This window comes from Myodes glareolus, chromosome 3 (genome assembly GCF_982192425.1).
Source record: "Myodes glareolus chromosome 3, mMyoGla1.1, whole genome shotgun sequence".
Lineage (NCBI taxonomy): Eukaryota > Metazoa > Chordata > Mammalia > Rodentia > Cricetidae > Myodes > Myodes glareolus.
Window position 1 is genome coordinate 77,264,042 of NC_142028.1, and position 22,131 is coordinate 77,286,172.

The 22,131-nt window shown below is 38.5% G+C and overlaps 1 protein-coding gene across 4 annotated transcripts in view; it reads right to left on the reverse strand.

The window, feature by feature from the left end:
* Positions 1-22,131, reverse strand: part of Gpbp1l1 (GC-rich promoter binding protein 1 like 1) — a 42,034-nt gene that overhangs the window by 6,150 nt on the left and 13,753 nt on the right. For all 4 annotated transcript variants that reach the window (XM_085686466.2, XM_048443964.3, XM_048443962.3 and 1 more), the window contains exons 2-7: positions 16,947-17,970; positions 15,927-16,039; positions 13,958-14,087; positions 13,053-13,339; positions 7,282-7,354; positions 4,923-5,116 (exon numbers count right to left, since the gene is read on the reverse strand). In XM_085686466.2, coding sequence (XP_085542592.2) covers positions 4,923-5,116; positions 7,282-7,354; positions 13,053-13,339; positions 13,958-14,087; positions 15,927-15,986 — 744 coding nt within the window. In that variant the 5' untranslated portion in view covers positions 15,987-16,039; positions 16,947-17,970. The remainder of the gene's footprint in view (positions 1-4,922; positions 5,117-7,281; positions 7,355-13,052; positions 13,340-13,957; positions 14,088-15,926; positions 16,040-16,946; positions 17,971-22,131) is intronic.

Consider the following 22,131-nt stretch of genomic DNA (forward strand, 5'->3'; position numbering starts at 1 on the left):
TAACAGCACAGTTAACAACTATTAACAGACTAAAATATGGAATAACCCATTATTTTAGTCAATCTCACACTGTCTAAAGAGATCAAAGATGATACAGGTCAACAGAGTAGTGCAAAACTACTTATTTTCAAGAATGAAAGAGACCCACATGAAAGAGGAAGGGTCGGCACGAGCACTGTTCCTTTCTGTGATGCACTCTTGGATGTGGGCTGTCGAGACGACATAACAGCTTCAGGAATGAAAACACACTGTACAGCATGTCCAGCACCTACCCGGAGGTTGCCATAATATTTCAGTTTTCTTTTTTGAGTCAGGGTTTCTGTGTGTCCTTGGCTGTCCTGGAGCTCACTTTGTAGATCAGGTTGGCCTCAAACTCAAGAGATCTGCAGGCTTCTGCCTCCTGTGCTAGGATTAAAGGTTTGAGCCACCACCACCCAGCTCTGCCACCATGTATGTGGCTGCTGGGAACTGAACTAAGGACTTCTGGAATAGCAGCCCATACTCTTAACTGCTGAGCCTTCTCTCCAGCCCCACTGCCTGGCTCTTTTTGAAAAATATTACTTTTATCTGTGTGTATATGCACACAAGTGTTGGATCCACTGAAACTGGAGGGAGTTAGAAGTTGTGAACCACATGGTTAGGGTGAAAGGAAAAGAACTTGGGTCTTCTGCAAGAGCAGTATGTGTTCTTAATCACTGAGCCTTCTTGCCAACCCCCATTTTCTTTAATTCTTAAGAAAACCATGAATGAATTATGTTTAATTTTTTAGAAAATACTACTGAGGAAAACACAGGCAGTTTGTTCACTAATTAGTATGTGTTACTGCTTTTTTACTATCTGAAAGTCTCCAAAAAGATGCCTAAGAAGCTGGAGATGCTGACCTAACAGAACTTTGGATTCCCTGAATCTGGAATTATGGATGACTGTGATCCACCATGCAAATGTATGGAACTGAGCCCAGGTCCTGTGCAAGTTCAATTGCTCTTAAGTACTGAAGATGCCTGTGTTTTGTTACCCATCACAGGTTACCTGTGTGCCATTAGAAATCCTGCCTTTTGGGCTGGAGAGATGGCTCAGAGGTTAAGAGCACTGGCTACACTTACAAAGGTCCTGAGTTTAATTCCCAGCAACCACATGGTGGCTCACAACCATTTGTAATGAGATCTGGTGCCCTCTTCTGGCCTGCAGGAACATATGTAGGTAGACCACTGTAAACTTAATAAATAAATAAATCTTAGAAAGAAAGAAAAAAAGAAAGAAAGAAAGAAAGAAAGAAATCCTGTCTTTCACACTGTTGTTTCTGGGCACAGAATGACTGCTGTGGTGCCACAAAAGGTCTACTTGACAGGCCAAAACAGAACATGAACGGGACTGGAAAGATGGCTCAGTGATTAACACTACTGGCTGCTCTTCCACAGGACCCAGAGTTCCATTCTCAGCACCCACAAGGATTGTCTATAACTCCATTCCTAGAATCTGAAACCATCTGGCCTCTACAGGCACCAGGTGATGTACAGAAATATGCACAGTTTAAGCATTTATACACACATTCAAAAACACAAACCAAAAACATTTTCACTTATCTAGTCTTCAGTGACTTTAAACACAGTAAAATAGATAGTTGCCCTATGTCTGGTTCAACCATGGCTCCAGACAGCATCTGGAACTTGTAATCTTCCAGCCATAGCTACCGAGTACTAAGTTAGAAACAAACCACTGTTCTCAATGCCTCCTACTTTTTATTATATGATCAAGTAAAAGATCAAGTAAGCTAAGTTTCATTAACAACTATGGTTTTCAGCTTTCTTTCTAAGATCGACTTATTTATTATGTATATAGTGTTTTGCCAGCATGTATTCCTACAATGCAAGCCAGAAGAAGGCACCAGAATGCATTATAGCTGGCTGTGAGTCACCACGTGGTTGCTGGAAATTGAACTTAAGGATGGATAAAATGTAAAGTGTGATTGTCATGCTGGTAATAAGTACTATTTATGTTGGCATTTAATGTACTTTATAAAGTGTCAATTACTTCTCACTGAAAAGTTCAAAGTTGAAGATTACCACCTCTACTGTGTATCTGCAGAAAGAGAATGAAAACCTAGGAAACCTCCCCCAGGTCTGTACAAAGAAAGCAAAATAACACACTGCATGTCTAGTGCCTGCACATGTCAGAAGGTGCTGGATCCCCTGGAACTGAAGTGACAGTCACTTCAATGGAGAACAAGGTTGTTCTAGAAGATCAACAAGTGCTCTTAACTGCTAACCATCTCTTTAGTTTCTAGATTGTCTCATTTGCTCTTCTCGCTTGAATGTACTCTTTTCCTTGTACAGCAGAAGAATAAGTGTCCTAAATACCTTACAAAGATAAGTGCTATAGGGTGGATGAGATGGCTCAGCAGGTGAGGCACTTACAGACAAGCCTGACAACCGGAGTTCAAATTCGAGGATCCATGTGATGGAAGGAAGGAATTAACTCGTGACAAGTTGTCATTGCACCCTCACAAGTGCCATGGAATGAAAGCTCGCACATACATATGCATGTGCAAACACATAATAAACAAACAAACAAATAAATGCAGTAAAAATACCGCGCGGTGGTGGTACAGGCCTTTAATCCCAGCATTCTGGAGGCAGAGACAGGCCAGACAGCCAGAGCAGTTACAGAGAAAAACCTTGTCTCAAAAAAACCAAGAGGGGAGGATGGTAACGATCACAATTTATATTTAAAATAAGCGCTGAAAGCCCACATGTAGATGACTCGGTCCCTAAGCAATAGGAAAGTGTTAAGAATTTTAGTAGATTGAGGCAATCAGTAGAAGTAGTTAGATAATCAGTGGTAAGCTCTTGAAGAGGTTATCAGTTTCCTGGCTTCTTCTTCTGTCATCTCCTTCTGACTACCACAGGTAAACAGACTTTTTCTACAACTTTGAAAAACTGTACCATGATGTACTCAGCTAAAACAGAACACCATCCTTGAATGGCTTCTCTTTGTAGGACTGCAGATTAAATTTAGAGCCTTGAATATAAGAGCAGAGGACTAGCACTGAGCAGCACTCCCAGTCCTTCATAAGCATTTAAAGTTGCCCCAATGGCTGCTGCCTAAAGATTTCTTCATTTATCTTTACTGCCAAGTTACATTGTAGGGCCTTATCACACAGCTCAAATCTTTGTATCTTTCTGGCTCAAATGTAGGTATGTGCCATTATACCTGCCACTTTCTATCTCTTAAGACCTCAATTCAAGTCACCAAAAGTTTTCTAGCTGCAAACAGGAAAAACTTTTTGAAGATAAGGCCCACCTCTTTGGCCCAGAACTCAATATATAGACCTGCCCTTAAACTCTTAAGTGCACTTTAACTCAACATCTGCTTGCCTATGCTTCCAGAATGCTGGGATAAAAGGTGTGCAGCATAACAACTGGCCTGATCCAAGTGAGTTTCCTCAACTTGTCAGAAAGTGACAAATATTGATGAGCATTACTGCTATTGTAAACAGCTCAGAATTTCTGTGATAAAATTGATACATTTTTTCCTATGTATGATTTATAATTTTCTGTTCTTATTTAGATGTGTCAACTAAAGTTCTTTTTCAATTCCTTACTATCTATCCTCTTGTCTAGATAATCTGATCTTTGTTTTTACTGTAATAATGACTGTCATGGGACTAGGTAGGTTTACTGGATAAGCTGTTAGCTGCCAAAGTAGTGTCAACACCAGAGCAGGCACCCAAGAAAACATCTATGCAAATGCATTGCAGATGTGGTAGCTCTTGTAATTCAAACTTCCAGTAGAAAGACACAGGGAATCCTGAGATAGACTGCTAGTTAAGATAGATAACTGATAAGATTAACTTAATCAGCAACTTCATGTCCCTATATACAAACACACATTCATACGCATGCATAACATACAAAAATCACGTTAAAAAAAAAAAAAACTACGTTCCAATGCTGAGGGTAATTAAAACGGCCCAGTCTAATGTTTGCTGGTCTTAGAACTTCTGTAATCACCAATTCTTTAAAATCAAACACTTCCAAACTCTCGCTATCTACCTACCATTCTCCAAAGGTCCCTGAAATTTCTCTCTCTCTCTAGTAAAACCTTGATGGATGACCACAGTCTACACCAATCTTGCTCTTATACATTGTATTTAGTACTTAATTTAGCTGAAATGTAAGAGTCTTAAAAATCTGCTGTTTAATTTCAAACCTGCACTACTATATCCAGCAATTACAACAGAAAGAGCATAACAGTTACGTCTTTGTACTGCTCTTAAGGACCAAGCAGATTCAATTGTGCAGAATGGAAAGTGAACTGCTGCTCACTAGGGTTTGCTTTTTGTAAGCAAGACATTTCACTGAAATCAATACAGAGTGGAACTCATCCAAGCAATTATGTGTTTTAGTTAAGTGTGCGAGAAATAAGAATATGTTCAGCCATAAGGTTCCATATAAAGGAGGAAAATGAACTGATGTGATGAGTGCTGCAACTGAAGGGACCCAGTGCTATGCAATGGAGATGGAAGGACACACAGAGAAACCTTGCCTTGAAAACCAAACACATATAAAAACAAATGGGAGGGCTGGAGAGATGGCCCAGTAGTTAATAGAACTAGGGGGTCTTCAAGAGAAGCTCAGTTCCCAGAACCATTTAGGTGGCTCACAATCAACTGTATTTTCAGCTGCAGGCGAGGTGTTCAGCTGACTGATAGGACAGATGTTCATGCTGTTAAAGGAAATAACAAGAAACAAGCTTACAAAATGAAGCTGGTGAGTTGGCACTGGCAGAGTCTGGTGATGAGAGTATAATTATATACATGTAACAGGCACTGACTGGGTATCTAATGAATAATTTCTTCAGAAAACATAAATATATTAAATGGTATATGATTTATTATCAAACCTGTTTTTCAAAGCTCATACCTTAGAGGGAGGTGGTGCAGGTTTAGGAACCAAGTTCTTATAGACACTTGGTACCATGGTTGACACTTTGTTCCCATTTGCATGGTGGGATCCTGATGAGGTGAATGCAGCAGAGAAGGCAGCAGCAGGATCCTCTTTGGAAACTTTTTTGATGACTAGCATCTTTGAGGGTTGCTTGGCACTAGGTGGATTTTCTGTGAAATATAAGAGTGGAGACACACACAAAAAGTCACATTTGGTAAGTAACACACAAAAGTTTAATAGCCTTTCCTGCAACATAGGTAGTGATGAAGTTGAGACCAAGGGACAAACATTACCTTGAAAATACCTTGAAAAATAACACTATGGATGGGTAGAAAAGTAGTCCAGTTGGTGAAGTATTTATCATGCAAGTGTGAGTATATGAGTTAATCTTCAGAACATGAGTTTAAAAACAAAACAAAAACAGGTGCACAGTCTTGTAAACGTAGCATTGGAGGGAGAGATAGGTGAATCTCTGGGATTCTCTGGCCTGCCAGCCTAGCATACTAGGCCAATGAGACAGTGTTTCTAAAACAAGGTGGATGGTTCGTGAAGACCACCACCCAAAGTTGACCAAGTCTTGCCTTTGTACATGCCTGCATATGTTCATGTCCCTTAGGAAAAAAATAAAAACTTTCAAAATTTAAAAAATGTGTTTCCTTAGCGTGCATGAGTGTTGTCTGCATACTTTATGCATATCTAGTACCCGTGGAGGTCAGAAGAGGGTGTCAGATATCCTGGAGTTACAGATGACTTTGAGCTGCCATGTAGGTGCTGTGAATCAAACCCTGGTCCTCTAAAAGAGCAGCCAGTACTAAACTGAACCATTTCTCCAGTCCCTTAATTTGTTTTTGTAGAATCAGTCTCACTATGTAGCTTTGGCTAGCCTGGAAACTCACTATGGAGTCCAAGCTCAGAGATCCAGCTAGCTGTCTAGGTTTCCCAAGGCCTGGGATTAAAGGCCCACCTATTACCTTTTTTTTTTTAAATTAAAGCAAATAATACCATTTGATAAGTGTACAGAAAAAAGACACCATATGAACCACTAAGCTTATAAACCAGTCTTGAAGCACAAAGATTAGCAGTCCTTAGAGGGGTTTACCTTGTAAGATAGGGTGATCAGACAGGCACAACCAAGTAAGAATGTATGCTAGTTAGGAAGTAGGTGGACCTCTGTAGTGGAGCATACCTTCAATCCAAAGGCAGAGAGAGGCAGGTGGATCTCTATGAATTCAAGGCCTAGAAGGGCAATACAGAAAAACCACCACTAATAAAAATTGAGGGACAGTAAGATGGCTCAGTGTATACTGCTCTAGCATAAGACCTGAGTTCAGTTCCCTAGAACCATGCTGCCTGTAACTCTAGTTTCAGGAAAGTCTAACATCTTCATCTGGGCTTCCCAGGCCACCTAAATACATATGCAGACACAAGGACACACCCCTCTCTTCTAAAAATAAACGAATCTTTAGGGCTGGAGAGACGTCTCACTATTTTTTTAAATATTTTATTTATTTATTATGTACACAATATTCTGTCTGCATATATGCCTACAGGCCAGAAGAGGACACCAGATCTCATTACAGATGGTTGTGAGCCACCATGTGGTTGGTGGGAATTGAACTCAGGACCTTTAGAAGAGCAGACTATGCTCTTAACTGCTGAGCCACCTCTCCAGCCCCGAGACGTCTCACTATTAAGAGCACTGGCTGCTCTTCCAGAGGATCCAGGTTCAATTCCCAGCACATACATGGCAGCTCCTAACTCTGTAACTCCAGTTCCCTGGGATCTGACACCTTCACACCAATGAATATAAAGTTAAAAAAAGGTTACAAAAAAAAAATTCAAGTTAAAACCACCAATCATAACCCAAGTCTTGATTAGGACCCAGCAAGCTTTCAATGGTCTTATGTTCTGTCTCCATTACAATTATTATGCTTAGATGGTTTTAAGGAGATAGACTATTCTCTATCTTTGTGGATGCTTAGTGAAGAGCTAACAGGTGTTAGCTACCAAAGAAGATGAGAAACAAAAACTAACTTAAGAACAAACAAACAAACAAAAAATAATAACATATTTTCCCCCTCTACTCAGTAATAAGAATATCAGGATTGGAAGAAAGATAGCCCAGAGGTTAAGAACACTGGCTGTTCTTCCTTATATCCTGAGTTCAATTCCCAGCAACCACATGGTGGCTTACAACCATATACAATGAGATGTGGTGCCCTCTCCTGGTGTACTTACAAGACATGCATGTGGACAGAACACTATACACACAAAAAATAAACCTGTTTAAAAAAAAAATTTCTAACAATCTTTTAAGATAGCAAAATCTACCTACCCCATACTCCAGAAGGGGTCCCAAAAGGTCTGCATGGCTGATTCTGTTTACCTGCTTCTGGATTCAAAGAAGGCTAGAATAAAAAAGGAGGGGGTATTAATGGTCGATAGATACAGAAAGCTCATCACTTTGGAATTTTTCACAAAGTAGTCATCAATAAATGGGTACACAACTAACAAATAACCAAAAAGTTATAAATTATCAGAACCAACAAATTTAAAAGTATTTTAAAAATGTAAATTATATTAAAATCTAAAATCAACAGACACTATGATATTTTTAGCTTGTATTTCCTTTGTCATAGGATTTCTTTTCTTTTTCTTTTTTTAAGTTTTGTTGAGCCGGTTTCTCTGTAGCTTTGGAGCCTGTCCTAGAACTTGCTCTGTAGACCAGGCTGGCCTTGAACTCACAGAGATCCTCATGCTTCTGCCTCCCAAACGTTGGGTTCAAAGACGTGTGCCACCACCGCCTGGCTTGTCATGGGATTTCTTATACATACATACATACATACATACATATATATATATATATATATATATATATATATATATGGTACAAATATGCATCCTATCTTTCAATAGAGTAAATATGCAAAAGGTGGAATAGAAAGCCACAGAACAAGAATGTTGGTATTTTCCTCATATTCAAGGAGAGTAACATTGTCAGTGAAATGCGTGCATAGTATTCACTGAAGTTATAAGACTGCACTAGAACAAAAGAAAGCTATAATCCAGGAGTATACAAGGGATACGAAGGCAACCAAAATAGCCCCTGTCCTCACAGGTTTATTCATCATTAAAGAGATAAAACTAATAACCAAGTAAGTATCATAAAAGGTTCTACTATAATAAAAGTTCACAGTGTGCAAGGACTACTGAGAGGGGCTGAATAAAGCCTTGGCAGCCACCCAATGTGGGTGCTGAGAACCAAATGTGGGTCCTCTGCAAGAGCACTAACACTCTTAAGCCTTGAGCCACCTATCTAGCACATTGATTGGTTTGTTTTGTTGTTGTTTTTGGTTTTTTGAGATAGGGTTTCTCTGTGTAGCCCTGATTGTACTGGAACTCACTCTGTAGACCAGGCTAGCCTTGAACTCTGAAATCTGCCTACCTTTGCCTTTGAAGTGCTGGGATTAGAGGTTTGGGTCACCACTATGAGACTGACACTGATTGTTTTTTGAAAAAGCAGTTTAAAAATGAGACAGACAACTATGTTGCAAAGATGAATCAGCAGGAAAAAGGCTTGTAAAAATGAGATGACCCAAGTATAAAATCCCAATATCCCAAAATGGAAAGAAATTACTACAAGCAGCTTTCTGATTTCACATGCTGGCCCTGGCACACCACTCAAACACACAAAAATAAATAAATAGGCAAAAAGCTCTTTCAACTACCACTCATTAACAAATACATTACTGACTAAACCAGCAATACTTAGTAAGTTTTACCTCTCTACCCGAATCCTTCCCTTCTAAAAATAGCTAGCTAAACTAAAGGAATCATCTCTTCTCTTTTACTTCCCAGGTGTGCATCTATAAGCACTTTCTATTCCTATGGTGAAAGATGTACAATTATGAACTCATGGATCTAACTATATTTTATGCAATATAAACTGTTAGTTATCTTTAAATAATTTCAGATAACCATCACATTTTTGGTCAGTAAAAATCTCTTTGCTCTTTTATTTATGTATGTATATGTGTATATGTATGCTTGTGTGTCTGTGTTGGCCAGATGCCTTAGATTCTCCTGGAGTTGAACTTATGGGTCATGGTGAATCATTTGATGTGGGTTTTAGAAACTGAACTCAGGTTGTCTCCAAGAGCTTAATTAAATGCTAAACCATCTCTCTCCAAACACTTTTTTACATTCTTATCTTGTATGTGAATGTCTCTGTATGTATGTAAGGACATGCGCCACTCAGTGTATGTGCAGTTCAGAAAACAACTTTATAGTTACTTCTCTTCTTCGGCATAGGTCCTAGGCATTGAACTCAGGTAGTCAGGCTTGGTGGCAGATAACTTTATTCATGGACCCAGCAAACTGGCCCATTAATCTTTTGATAGACCCTAAGTAGCCTTTAATTCTTTCCTATGTAGAATGAAAAAATAATTTATCTTTTAATACACTGTTCACAAATGTATTTCAAGATCACAATCTAGGTTCCAGGTTGTTCACTGATATGGGGATTTGATTTGTTTTTATAGGAACATCCAAATTTAAAGACAAATAACTAATAATTTATTGAAATTTCCAATCCTGTTAAAGTTGGGTTCAAGTTTGGGTTTTGTGTTTATTTTAAAGGGTGTTTTTGTCGGCATGTATATCTGTGTACCACATGCATGCCTGGTGCCTGTGGAGGCAAGAAAAATATGTTAGATCTCCTGGAACTACAGTCACAAATGGTTGTGAGCTGCCTGGTGAGTGCTGGGAACTAAAGCGAGTCCTCTGCAATAGCTGCCAGTGCTTTCAATTATAGAGCCATCTCTCCAGCTCAAACCTGAAGGCCAGATGGCTTCGATCCTCCTGCAGCAGGAACCTCTCTACCTTATACTCACCTACTTTAGACTATGTATGATACATACAATAGTCTCTGAGTAGCAATGCCAGTATTTCACAGAAAACATTAGAACTTTCAGACATGCTCTTTTCTTTTCTTTCCTTCCTTCCTTCCTTTTTTTCTGAGACGGGGTTTCTCTGTAGCTTTGGAGCCTGTCCTGGAACTCACTCTGTAGGCCAAGCTGGCCTCAAACTCACAGAGACCTGCTTCTCTCTGCCTCATGAGTGCTGGGATTAAAGGCATGAACCTCCACTGCCCAGCTCAGTCATGTTTCTCTTATTTTCTCCTCAAAACTAGTTATACAGTATCTCCACTTTAGGAACTATAGTTTTTATATGTTGTATTCTCTGTTAATTCGTACACATACACACATATACATTTATCAAAGACAGTGTGTGCATGCTAGAAAAGTACTTTGTTTTTAATCTAAGTACTCCCAGTTCCTGATTCTATTCAGGAATCAGCTGGAAACAGGAGAGACATGTGACAATATGAACTCTATTACTGAGTCATAACCAGACACTGACCACACGGTGAACATTTGTCTTTTGTTGACATCTTTCTGATTGTCTGAAGCTTATTCTCTAGTAATTTTGTCATGAAATTAAGAAACAATATCCTGAGTCTTTGGTTTGTTTCTGTCTGTCTTTGGTATACATGTGTGCATGCATCCTTGTGTACAGGTTTGAAAGCCAGAGGCTGATGTTGGGTTCTCTGATGCTCTCAAACAGAGTCTCTTTTGTTTAACCTGGAGCCATCTGTTTAAGTTACACTAGCTGGCTAGTCAACCACCGGAGCTATTTTCCTCACCTATCACCAAGCTGAGGTTACACAGAGGGTGCTGCTATGCTTCTTCTGTGGCTTGATGGAAAGCTAAACTGACCGTCTCTTGACTATATACCACCCTCAGCCCTAGCTGTCTCCTCTGCATACCTTTCTTAAATACTGATGCAGACCTATGGCCATTTAACAGAGAATACATTTAATAGTGTGTAAAACTGGTGGCTCCTATTCTTTCCTTGAGTATTTCCTTTACTAATTTTACTTCTCTGTTGCACAAAGGGCTATTGTCTAAATGTATCTGATTTTCCTTTTTACAAACCAAAATCTTAGATATATAAAAGATATTTTTCTTTTTTGTTTATGCCTAGTAACTTCAGTATTTGAAAATAAGGCTCAATTTTCAATTCATAGCCTCAAATTTTATTCTATTTCCAAAAAACCCTTAAATTACACTTTTCAGCATTTAAGCTATTATTTTGCCTTTGTTTCTAAATAGTGTCCTATTATATATGCCAAACTTGTTTTACTTTCTCTAAATTTTCATGTCTAATTTCATTATTAAAGACATTCTTTTTTTTCCTAATTACTGAAAAAATTAGCATTTATTCTTGTGTTTTTCTCATTTTACATTCATTGTTTACTGTAATCTCCATTTTAAATTTTTTTTTTCGTTCTTTTTGCTTTTTTCATGCAGGGTTTCTCTGTGTATCTTTGGGGTCTGTACTGGAATTCACTCTGTAGGCCAGGCTGTCCTCAAACTCACCTGCCTCTGCCTCCCAAGTACTGGGATTAAAGGTATGCACCACCACTGCTAGGTTAAATCTTCCATTTTTTTTAAAGTATCTTCATTTGTTTTTTAAGTTCTCGTCTTAAAAAATTTATTCTACTTATGTGTATGTTTCTACCAGTGTAAACAAGTCAGAAGACAATGAATTATCTGTTGTTTCTGTGTAGATCTCTGCTGTCCTGGAAAGCATGCTGTAGACCAGGTTGGCCTTCAACTCAGAGATCTGTCTTCCTCTGCCTCCCGAGTGATGGGATTAAAGGAGTATATCACCATGCCCAGTAGATGAATACTTTGCCTGCATATATATCTGAACGTCATATGGTTAACTTGTGTCCAAGAAAGTCATAGAGGGTGCTTATCTCTTGGACTAGAAGTTAGGATAATTTTGAGTCACCATGTAGGTGCTAAACCTAGATCTTCTGTGAGAGCAAGTTTTTTTTTCTTTTGGTTTTTTGAGACAGGGTTTTTCTGTGTAGTCCTGGTTGTCCAGGAACTCACTATGTAGACTAGTCTGGTTTTGAATTCAGAGATCAGACTGTTTCTGCCACCTAAGTGCTGGGATTAAAGGTGTGTACCACAACATTTGGCTTTAGTTTCTTTAATGCCTACCTCTAACTTTTTATTTTTTAATTTATTCGATTTTTTTACCTCTAACCTTTTATCTAAACTTCATCTATTATTTCAGTCTGTGTGCAATTATATTGCCAACAATTGTTCTCAATTGTTGTTCTAGAACAGAATACTAGGGATTTTATGTAGATCAGACAGGCCTCTAAATCAGAGATTTGCTTGCCTCTGCCTTCTGGTGTTGGAATCAGAGGCTTGTGTCACTATGCCTGGCTTATATTTTAATCCCCACCCACCCACCCAAAATGGTGTAAATTATTGAATAAAAGACGACAGTGATCATATGCTAAAACGGTAATATACAGGACATATTTGCTTAAATCAGATCTATTTTTAAAGTTCTTAGAAAGGAACTAGAGAGGTAACTCAGTGGGTAAAGATACTTGGCTCCTGTTGAGTTCAACCCCTGGATCTCAAGTGAAGGTGGAAGAACTCTATAAATTTGTACTATTGCATGCATGCCCACACAAATACATCACAGGCTCACATGAAAATATATCAATTTTAAAGAATGCTCTCATGACTAGCCAATATGGCTCAGTAGCTAAGGGTGCCTGTCACCAGGCCTAATGACTTAGTTCAATCCCCAGGATCTACACGGTGAAAAAAACCAGCTCTTCCAAACTGTTCTCTGACCTCAATACATGTATGTGCACGTCATATGTGCATTTATACATATATAACAAATAAATGGAATAAGTAAAATTAACATATAGTCTTAGCATCAAATTTCACTGCCTATAATTAACAGCCAAAATATAATTATTTTACAAAATAATGAACAAATTTCACAGAAAAACAAACATTTATGATAAAGACAATAAACAGATATAAACAGAAATAAATTCAAATGAGTCCTGTGGTGATGGAAGCAACACATACTTTCAATCCCAGAATTCTGGAGGCAGAGGCAGATGAATCTCTGAGTTTAAGGTCAGCCTGGTCTACTAAGTAAGACCCTGACAAGTAGAGAAAATATTTGTTTTTAACTATGCATTACAAGCTTCATACTTACAAAGTCTTCTTCTTCGAACTGCAACTTTTCTATTTTATCCTCTTTTTTTTCTTCCCTTATCTCTGTTGGTGGTTTTTCTTGAAAGGTGCAGCCTTTCCGGGAGTGGAAGCTACCATTCCAGTGTCGATGGTTTCCTGTGCTACCTCCACTCCGTTGGCTCATGCCATCATGACCTCGGGAAGAGCCATGCCAACCAGATGGATTCCCTGTGTTTCCAGCATATGTTCCCTTAGAGACACCAGAGTCCACAGAATCATGGCGGAATAGAGAGGGTTGGTGCCAAGAATCTAAAATAGCAAGGAAAAGTAAGGTATTAGTTGTCTGTTTCTTATAAATTCAGAAATAACTCGGCCAGATGCTTCCTGATTTGGTCAAAGTTACTTTCAAAAGGTCTTCAGGAAACCTCTTAAATAAGAAGTACACGTACACACACACACACACACACACACACACAGAGGAAAAAAAACATTAAATACAACCTTCTTTGTGAGAAATTCTCCCTGCCTCACTGTGCTGAAAATCCAACTGAGGGCACTGCTGTGTTAAGTGCACATACCACTTAGCAAAATCCTCAGCCCTTCCAAATTAGTTCTGCAATTGGACAAGATGATTCATGAAAACATGTTAGGTGTAGACACCAAGTAACCACTATTTCTAGATATGGATATACAGCTAGCCTGAGTTTGGTCTCAACAGCAGTTTGTTGGTTTTTGTTTGGTCTTTTTGAGACAGGGTCTCACTAAACTTGTTGGTCTTGGAACTATGCAGACTAGGCTGTCCTAAAACCCACAGATATCCACTTGTCTCTGTCTCTTTGAGTGTTTGGGATTACCAGTGGATCATCATCATGCCTGGTTCTAAGTAGTAGTTTAAATATATGGTCACCACAGCTGGAAATGACTCACCTCCTGTAGTACGTAGAGGTCCATTGTTAAAAAAGCCATCAGAAGAATTATGTCGACGACGGCTTACTCCAAATCTACCTTCTCCACGGGATAGGTGCTCTCCGTGTTTGTCAAAGGTGGCTATAGATGACTAACATAAAAGATAGAGAGGCAAAGATTTAGTTTCTTTCAGTATCTTATTGGGTTCTAAATCAGGTGTTCAAAAACAAAAACCTGTTGTGGTAGTACAGTTATCAACAGTAACTAAAGACCGCGAGGTGATTGCCATGAGTTTCAGCTCAGCTATACAGGAAAACCTTGACTCAAAAGTAAACAAATAAACAAAAGCTAATATTATAGATGTGAGCCATCATAACCAGTTTATTACAATTTCTGTTTTTGAGTCAGGGCCTCATTCTCTAATTCCAGAGGCCTAGAATATACTACGTAGCCCAGGTTTACATCAGACTTGTGACAATCCTCCTACTTTAGCTTCTCGAGTACTGGATTATAGTCATGATCTACCATTCCTGTATTATAGTGGTCTTTTTTTTTTAAGTAAATTTTATTAAATTATAAAAGTTTCCATTTCCGCCCCCCCTCCCAACACCCTCCCACTCCCCCCACTCCCCCTCCTCCTCCCTCTTCGTCCCCCAGGGCAGTCAGTATAGTGGTCTTAAAAACTTATTTCTAAACATTACCTCATATTTATAGCAATTCTGTAATTTTATTATCAGTTTCATTTTACTTATATATGAGGGAAAAAAAATCAAGCAGATTAAGTCTTTGAATTTACACAAAAGAAAGAAGCTTTTGAAAGATCACAGATTAACTTTAATATTCCTATTCCAAGAGCACCTACTATATTTACCAAGGCAGGGGCTCTCACAATTAGTCACGCTTGCCTAAGGGATCCTGTTTCCTTTTCCCTAGTACTGGGATTAACACTAGAATCACTGAAGGTTGCTATCCTGCCCAGGTTTTAAGTTGAGTGCGGAGGATCCCATGCTTGTGCACTCTATAGACTGAGCTTTCTCCCTAGCTTCCTATATATCCTCTACCTGTAAGTGACAGTGATGGTGGGTTGAAACTGTCAGCTTCTCTAGGATATGGGATGTCTAGGAAAAGCGTATCATGAATATAATTAAGAGTGTTTTCCAGAGGGCTGGAGAGATGGCTTAGAGGTTAAGAGCATTGCCTGCTCTTCCAAAGGTCCTGAGTTCAATTCCCAGCAACCACATGGTGGCTCACAAACATCTGTAATAGGGTCTTGTGCCCTCTTCTGGCCTGCGGGCATATACACAGACAGAATATTGTATACATAATAAATAAAACATTAAAAAAAAAAAGAGTGTTTTCCAGAGAAGTGTTAGTGAACTGAGCTGGAAAGATCCCCTGAGTTGTTGGCACTATCTACGTAACGTGAGGAAAAGGCAGATGAGCAAAGCACTAACTGTCCAGCATTTCACCCTATTTGAACAGGGACCTTTTGGTTTTTTGCCCTGCCTCCAGTAAGGAAGAGATTCTATTTCTTAGCTTTTAAACACAGACTTGCTTCAGCCATTTTTCAAAGACCTTTGAGGGCACTTGCACATATGTTTACACACACATCTGACCAAAAAAAGAGGTACTGGCTTTAACTTAGACATTGATGTGAATAACGCAAATAAAGCATAAGTACTCACACTCAAGTTGTTGTTGTTGGTTTTTTTGTTTTTTTTTTTTTAGATTTTACATGTTTGCCTTGCCCAAATGTATGTATCTAAGTATACCACATGCATACTAGGTGCCCAAAGAGATCAGAAGAGGGAATGAGACCCCTTATGGATGGTTTTGAGCCATCCTATGGGTTCTGGGTGTCAAATCCAGGTCCCTTCAAAATAAAACAAGAACAGCAATACAGCCTGAAGCTGAAACAGAAGTCACAGACCAGTCAGGATGGAAAGAACTGGTATGTTTGGGTAGTTACTGCAGGAATGGAAGACAGTACCTTAGCTGACTGTGGCGTTGAGAAATTTAGCCAAGCAGGAACAAAGTCATGCTGCGCCATTTAGGTCCAGTGTCTTTTCAGCAAGATGAGGCATCCAACCTCATGGCCAGGATCTAAAAGAGACAACACAAATCACTCATATATGACATAAAGAATCTGTGATTAATCTACAATCTTTCTTTACAAGACCAAACCCCTGAATTTATCTACAGATTACTTCCAAGATTCCAAATCTCCAAGAATTCTAAAAGCACTGTTTTATATGATTATAAAAACACACACACACACAGACACACACACATACAGACACACACACACACACATGATGAAAACATGAAAGGTTATATGAAGGAAGCAAATGTGTTCTTGAGTTTTAATACCTATTTTAAAAAAATTACAGTAGAAGCTTGGATTGGTGGTATACCCCTTTAATCCCAGCATTTAGGAGGCAGAGGCAGGTGGATCTTTGTAAGTTCAAGGCCAACTGGTCTACAAAGCAAATTGCTGGACAATCAAAACTGCTACACAGAAAAACCCTGCCATGAAAAAAACCCAACCCCCGCCAAAACAAATAAACAATAACAACAAAATAACCAAACCAATAGATACCTATAGAACATTGGTTCTCAACCTGTGTGTTGCAATCCCTGTGGGGGAGAACCATTCATGAAGGTTGCATATCAGATGTCTGTCATATGAGATATTTACATTATGATTGTTAACAATAACAAAATTAGTTATGAAGCAGCAAAGAAAATAAGTTATGGTTGGGGGGCACTGTATTAAAGGGTCATTAGGAAGACGGAGAACCACTGTTCCAGAAGCTCAAGAGCTTTTCTGTGTTTACTTGAAAAACATTTCTTCACACACCAACTTCTATCAGTTTTCCTTAGAGATTCACTAATGTACCCAAATCACCGATATTCTCCAAAATTAAATACTTCATAGCATAACACATTTTTTTTTTCATGCTATATACTTCATGTATGTTTTCTCTAGAGACAGATGGATGATACTTACCCTCAGAGTGTCACCTCTGTGGTCCTGTTTCCAAAGTTGCCAGCTGTATCTTCCACGAGGTTTTCTTGTAAAAAGGGTGCTTAAGTAGCCTGGCCAGCAGCACGCCTTGTGATGAAGCACAAAGAAGCCCAGCTCTGTGTGGCTCACTCTCTCAATCCTCTCAATTACTCATCCTGAACTACCTAGTTCCTGACACGTTTCCAAAGGGGGAAGGGGAAGGGGAAGGGGGAAGGGGAACATAAAAAGTTATTTGTTACATTTAAAAAAGGGGGGAAAGGGGGAAAAGCTATGTCTACGTTCACCTCATTCAACTTCCCTGAGTAATGGCACTATGATGTTGCTTAAAAGGGCAAAACATGGACATTTGCACAGTGAGTGCAAATACTATTCATAAAAAGGTCATAACTAGAAAGACAGGTGGTCTCAGATGTGTGCAAGAAATGTCATCAAGGTGATAGCTGAAAAATGTAATAGTAAAGCAGTATAAGAGATCTCCTGAACAATCAATTCCAATGGCACAATATCCACGACAAAAGCATTTAAAACACAAATCTTATCTGCTTTAAACAGTGTGTGGATATATTCTTTTATCTGTCTTAAACTTCAAAATCTAAAGATATAAGAAATCTTCTTCTGGTGGGTTTTTTTATTTGATTTTTGAAAGGAATCAGACAGAAACTTGATTTATCTTTCCTGCCACAGAATAGCAGCTTGTTTCAAGGCAAATTTCTTGGCATAAAGCTACTAAATATGTATCCTACTTCTTTGGTCTTTACTATTTATAAATTCAAAGCAAAATTATAAGTAAAAAAGATAAGGGTCAAGAAGAAAGAGAATTCCAAAATGGGGGTTTCTTCTTATCAATTTTCTGTATTTCACTTGTTTTCCTCCTTCCCAAAAACTGAACTGAGCTTCCAGAAGTAATACGAAGAATCTTCTATTGCTTTATTGAAGAAATCATTTTTAGTTTGGGTCCATCTCCATCATTACTCAATCATTAAAAAGGCCACTCAAGTCTACCAATCTATAAATGAGAAACAAAACAAAACACGTAATTAGAAGAGGCAAAACCAGTCACATCTCACTGCAAGTGAATATATCAAACCATGGTCTCAACAAATCCTTAAATTTAACTTAGATACTAACTTGTCATGGCCTAAAACGTGGCTACAAGTTTTTTTGTTGTTGAGACAAGGAATTACTATGCTGCTCAGGTTTCCCCTGATCTCAGCAGCCTCTTGTATCAGTCTTCCAAGCACTCAGACTACAGGCATGTCCTACCACACGTAACCTTTGTTAAGTCCTTTAAAGATTTTATATATCTTTCTCCTTAACATAGATTTATCTGTCTCCTTAACATAGATTTAAAAAAAATATATAACCATTTCTCCAAGAAGCCATCAAAGGTAATTCAGAAATGCCAATTACTGGTTCTTCTCACATCTATATTTTCTTTTTTTTTAAAAGTTATTTATTTATTATGTATACAATATTCTGTCTGTGTGTATGTCTGCAGGCCAGAAGAGGGCACCAGACCTCATTACAGATGGTTGTGAGCCACCATATCGTTGTCAGGAATTGAACTCAGGACCTTTGGAAGAGCAGTCAATGCTCTTAACCACTGGGCCATCTCTCCAGCCCCTCACATCTATATTTTCAACTTACCTAATTGGTCAAAAGCATATACAGTGCGTAGAAATACTACCTACCATCACTATCTAATTATCAAGTATTATTCAAAGGTAGATTAAGAAAAACTATTTGCCTTATATGTTTACATTGTACATATTTTAGATAATTATCAATTTAGAGACAAGTAAATCTCTTCTGATCTAAATTGATTTGTACTAAGGAAGTGCAAATATTTCTTTGCCAATTCCCAATGTTCTTCCAGGGGCTACAAATGTCTTTGACAGAAGAACTTTGGGGAAGTTCTAGTAGGCTGACAGATCCTAGGAATTATTGCGTTAAGTTCATGGTATGCAAAATACCAAATCCAAGAGGTATTTAATCACTCTTTCTCAGGCTGAGTGCTGAATAAAAACATTTACTCAGTCTCTATTCTCTTCGTGTGCTTCTAATACTTAAGTATCAAAACAAGTATATACAAAGCTTAAGTAAAAGATATATGCCGTTCGCCTATATTCCTTGAAAGTTTGTGAAAGTGTGATAAAAGCTGACTATATTGCTGGACATGGTGGTGTACACTTTGAATATCAACACCTGGGAGGCAGATGGATCTGTGAGGTGCAGGCCAAGTACAGCCATGTAATAAACCTTGTCTTGCTGTGGAACAATCTTTTTGTACACCGTAAAGATGTATTTGCCAAGGCTCCTTCTGGTTGATTTAATAAAGGGCTGAATGGCCAATAGCTAAGCAGGAAAAAGTTAGGTGGGATTTCCAGACAGAGAGAATAAGAGGAAATGAATCTAGGCATGGGACAGATGCCAAAGGACAAAAAAGAAACAAGAGGTGCAAAATGGAAGAGAGGTAAAAAGCCATGAGAATATAAATGGGTTAATTTAAGTTACAAGAGCTAATTGAGACAAGCCTACACTATAGGCCAAACCTTCATAATTAATAATAAAGTTTTGTATCATGATTTGGGGGCTGGTAGTGCAAGAAAATCCTCCTACTCTGTCTTAAAAACAAACAACAATTACTGAGCCAGATGGTGGCAGCGGCAGCACATGCTTTTAATTACAGCACTTAGGAAGAAGAGGCAGTCCAGAGTACCAGGACAGACAGGTCTACACAGAGAAACCTCCTCTCGAAAAACCAGGACCTCTGGAAGAGTAACCAGTGCTCTTAACTTCTGAGCCATTTCTCCAGTCCCCCGGGTTTTTGGTTTTTCAAGACATGATTTCTTTGTGTTGACCTGGAATTCTGGACTGCCTCTTTTTCCCAAACTGGACAAGCAGGACACAAAAGATGAGACAACTGACTAATTTTCCAAGACAGGGTAGGTCTGTCCTTCAAAATTCCTGCCTCACAGAAAAGTCTATCAGATACTAATGGATGCCCCAACATTGATGTTTCTGTTGTTTCTTAGTTTTGGAAATTGTCTGCTTTGCACTTCCAGTTTACTCAAGCAATATTTGATCCTTCTTGGGTCTCTGATGAATTGAGGATATTTAGAGTTAGTTTTCTTTGTTACTAAATTCAGAAAAGAAACTTATAAGAGAGATGTAAAATGCATACAGTTGAGAGACATCAAAGCTTAAGTTGTTTATCTAAGAAAATGTTTTAACATCTAAAAAGATATTTTTAGGCTAGTAATACAAGCAATGGTAAAAATGGCTTAGGACTAAGGATAGATAATACAGTACTTTCTCCAAATTTGCTAAATATATATTGACTGGACATTATGAATGCAATTTTTACTTGAAAACTGCTAAAACCTTCCCTTTTTATTTGGACAATATCTGATAATTGTTTTTATTGTGTTAAGAGTTAAAACCTTTCCTTTTAATTTAGAGAAAAAGGTGGAAATGTGGAATAATCTTTTTGTACACTATGAAGATGTGTCTTAGTTAAGGCACCTTCTGATTGGTTCAATAAAGAGCTGAATGGTCAACAGTCAGAAAGAGGTTAGGCAGGACTTCTTAACAGAGAGCGAGAAGAGAGAAGATGAATCTAGGCATGGCAGAGATGCCAGACAACATGGAGAGGAAGAAGGAGGTGCAAGATGGAAGAGAGGTAAAAAGCCACACGGCAAAATGTACATTAATATAAATGGGTTAATTTAAGTTATAAGACTAGTGGGGTGAGCATAAGCTATAGGCCAAGCTTTCATAATTTAAGTCTACATGTCTTTTTTGGGGGGAGGGGGGTGAGTAGCCTCTCCCCCCAATCCATCTCCAGGCCTGGAAGAGAGGAGAATGAAGTCAGGCAGTGGTGGTGCATGCCTTTAATCCCAGCACTTTGGAGGCAGAGGCAGGTGGGTCTCTGTGAGTTCAAGATCAACCTAGTCTACAGAACTAGTTCCAGAATAACTAGGGCTGTTACACAGAGAAACCCTATCTCAAAAAAAAAAGAAAAAGAAAAAAAGAAAGAAAGGAAGGAAGGAAGGAAGGAAGGAAGAAAGAAAAAGAAGGAAGAAAAAGAAAAAAAGAGAAAGGTGGATGATTACCTAAGTTTCCTAAGTCCCATTTTCTGGTCACAATCAAGTTTATATTGTGACCACACAATATTGCAAAAGAAAATCAAACTGGCTTTTTTGTTTTGTTTGTCTGCTGGGTTTGTTTTTTGGCTTGATCTCACTTTCCCCTAAATAATTCTCAGGTTCTGAATAAGACAGCTCAGTGGGGAGTTCATAGGTAGTTTAACATCGCTGGAATGTTTAATGACTTCAATAACTCTGAGAAAGGGAAAGAAAAATCCAGACATCTCTGTGGTCTTTTATATTTACCTTTATGTGGTCTTTTATATTTTTACCTTTAAAATTAAGATCAGAAATGATAGATTATGAAGACGAGTTCTGAAAATAATGGATCTGTGTTTAAGGAAAGAAAACAGAGTTTTCTAGGCTATACTGTCTTTACAAGTTCACATAGAAACCATGAACAGAGTTTCTAGAAACCTCAGAGTAACAATTCAGTAGTTTGGGGATGGGCAGGCAGAAGAGAGGCCCTCCCTACTGCACACATATGTGCATGTACACACAAATAAATTAGATGGTATGGGCAAAGTACAGGGGTCATTGTTGGTGGTTGGTGCTGAATGACTTGACTGAGTCACCCCACAAATTTGGGTCAGTATACCTTTCATGTACCAGGATTCAGTATTGCATGTTTCCTTTTTTTAAAATTATTTATTTTATGTGCATTGGTATTTTCCCTACATGTTTATCTGTGTGAGGATGTCAGATCTTTGATTAAGGCAGTTGTTAGCTATCACGTGGGTGCTGGCAAATGAACCCTGGTCCCTGGTAGAATAGTCAGTGGTCTTAATTGCTGAGCCATCTCTCTAGCCCCCCCCCTGTTTTAAATATTCTTTCCAGGAGAGAATTGGTGGGGGACATTTCAGTCATCAGGCACTCACAGCAGAATAAACATGAATATGGTAGAGACTTAGCAACAACTCACAGGAAACAAGTAAAATCCTTACATTTATAAGATTTTAGAGGTAGGGAATCTTTGTTTTTTGAGATAGGGTCTATATTTAGTCCTGGGATTAAAAGCA